The following is a 2,247-nucleotide window of genomic DNA, read 5'->3' as shown; positions in this document are numbered from 1 at the left end:
CGCGGGGGAAAAGGATGAAAGGAAAAGAAGGCCGGGACATCAAATCGGAAGAAGATGGGGTGACGAGGGAGGGGGGGGGGGGGGTAAGGAAGCGGGAAATTTTTAGGAGGGAAATTTTAGGCTGTATTTCCTGTTTCTGTCGAAATAGGAGCTCGGCCAGCGAGGAGGGTTCACCCGCCGTTTTCAGCTTTGACTTGCGCAGTAATGTTCATTTGCTTCCCGTTGTTCGTCGAATAAGCCACGCAAAAACTTCCAGGTCCAAACGTCGGAGAAGGAATCTCAAAAGGTACGCTTCTTCAAGTCGTTTAAGATGGCCACTTGGATCGCCGTTGGTTCGAGGGGAAGAGGTCGTGTACTGATACACAATGACCACAAGTACCAACTGAACAAAAAACATCAAGCCACCATGCTTTGGCGCTGTTGGCGAACGACGTGTAGGTCCAATGTCACAACTAATCGTTTTGACCCCGAGGAAGGAAATCCGCAAATAAGGATAATTGAAGATGAAATGGGACACAATCATCAATCTGACATAGATCAGATCAAAAGGGACAAGTATCTGAATGACGCAAAAGAGAAAATCAGAGACAACCCCACAAAGCCTATCAAAAGGGTGTATGATGAGCAAGTCGCCGCAGCTCACCAAGCATTCGGACAAGGAGGGGGAGACAGGCCTCCTTTGGTTCCGGACTTCCATTCCATCAGATCTCAGATGTCTAGAACTAAGACTGAGAACATGCCAGAAGTTCCTGCGGAAGTTGAAGATGTACAATTCCTTGGGCCATGGCAAGAAACCTGGCGTGGACATAGATTCATGCTCCAACAAAACAATGACTGGGGCACAGCTATCTTTGGCACAAATCAAAACATTAGAACTTTGACAGAGTGCAATCTGCTGTACGTGGATGCCACGTTCAAGACATGCCCTAAACCATACAACCAAATGCTGGTGATTCAAGGTGATTACCAGGGACGCGTTTTACCATTTCTGACAGTGCTGATGACCAACAAAACGATCGGAGACTACCGGCAGATCCTGCAAACAATCAAGCGTAAAGCGCTGCGCTTGACAGGGCATGCTTGGGAGCCTGCATCCATTGTTATGGACTTCGAGCAAGCGCTCATTACCGCAGTGGAGACAGAGTTACCCAACACCCGGGTGGAACTCTGTTACTTCCATTTCAACCAGTCTATATGGCGCCGCATCCAGGAACTTGGACTTGCAAGAGCCTACAGAAGAGATGCCGATCTCCAAGAAATACTCCGAAAAGTCATGGCTCTTGGATTTCTACCACTGGCCCTGGTAAGGAACAACTTTCGACTATTGCGGAATTTACCTGGCACCCGAAGGAAGATCTTCCAATACCCTGCTTTGTTTGACTTCTTCAATTCTGTCCACAACACGTACATTGATGGTCAGTTCCCACCTCCTGCCTGGAACGTGTATGAACGAAACATGGACTGTCGCACCACCAATAATGCGGAGTCATTCCATCGGTCCTGGAATAACCGAGTAGGCGTCAGGCATCCGAATGTCTGGATCTTCGTGAGGCATCTTAAGGACCTCCAGGCCACAACGGAAAGTGGAATCCTCAGCATGGACAGGGGAGGTCGCCCAACTAGGCGTCATAGACGATGGCGTCTCCTGGAAGAACGTCTCCTGGCGCTGAAACAAGAGTATCGTCGCGGCGTTCGAGACGTCGACAGGTATTGGCGCGCAATCAGTCATCTTGTGCACCACTACTGAACGCTGGTTACCACTGAACGAGGACTGGTTCTATCTTGTTAAGAAGAATAGCGAGAATTTTTCTTTCAAAGAGCAAATTGAAATCAAAAGTCACCCATCAGTTTTCTTTTCCCATTAATTTCTATTTTACTGCCAAAGAATTCCCTTTATTGTTCTGTTTATTCCCCACCCTCCCCCAAGGAAATTAGCCATTTCCCGTTTTAACAATCTGTGGCATTTCTATTTCGTTCTTAAGTTTTGAATAAATCAAGAATTCCTCATCTTACCCAAGAAAATTAGTCATTTTCGTTTAAACGTACAATTTGTGACTATTTTTATTTGATTCTCACGTTTTCAATGAACGAAGAATATCTTATTTCACCCCAAGAAAATTAGTCAGTTCCGTTTAAAAGACAATTTGTGACTATTTCTATTTCATTTTCAAATTTTAAATGAACGGAGAATAACTTATTTTCTAGTGCTATCAGTCTAAAAAGACAATTTGTGACTATTTCTGTTTT

At 45.4% G+C, this 2,247-nt stretch overlaps 1 protein-coding gene across 1 annotated transcript; it reads left to right on the top strand.

The window, feature by feature from the left end:
- The first annotated feature begins 736 nt into the window (after positions 1-736).
- On the top strand, positions 737-1,747 carry LOC143283799 (uncharacterized). The gene has a single exon (XM_076590170.1). It carries the CDS (start codon positions 737-739, stop codon positions 1,745-1,747), a length of 1,011 nt encoding a protein of 336 aa, XP_076446285.1.
- The last annotated feature ends 500 nt before the right edge of the window (positions 1,748-2,247 follow it).

Source organism: Babylonia areolata, chromosome 7, assembly GCF_041734735.1.
Source record: "Babylonia areolata isolate BAREFJ2019XMU chromosome 7, ASM4173473v1, whole genome shotgun sequence".
In the NCBI taxonomy this organism is placed as follows: Eukaryota; Metazoa; Mollusca; class Gastropoda; order Neogastropoda; family Buccinidae; genus Babylonia; species Babylonia areolata.
This window is presented reverse-complemented; position numbering and strand designations above follow the sequence as displayed.

Bases quoted from the DNA above. Each gene is read 5' to 3' on its own strand.
- LOC143283799 (XM_076590170.1), top strand. From the start codon at position 737: ATGCCAGAAGTTCCTGCGGAAGTTGAAGATGTACAATTCCTTGGGCCA.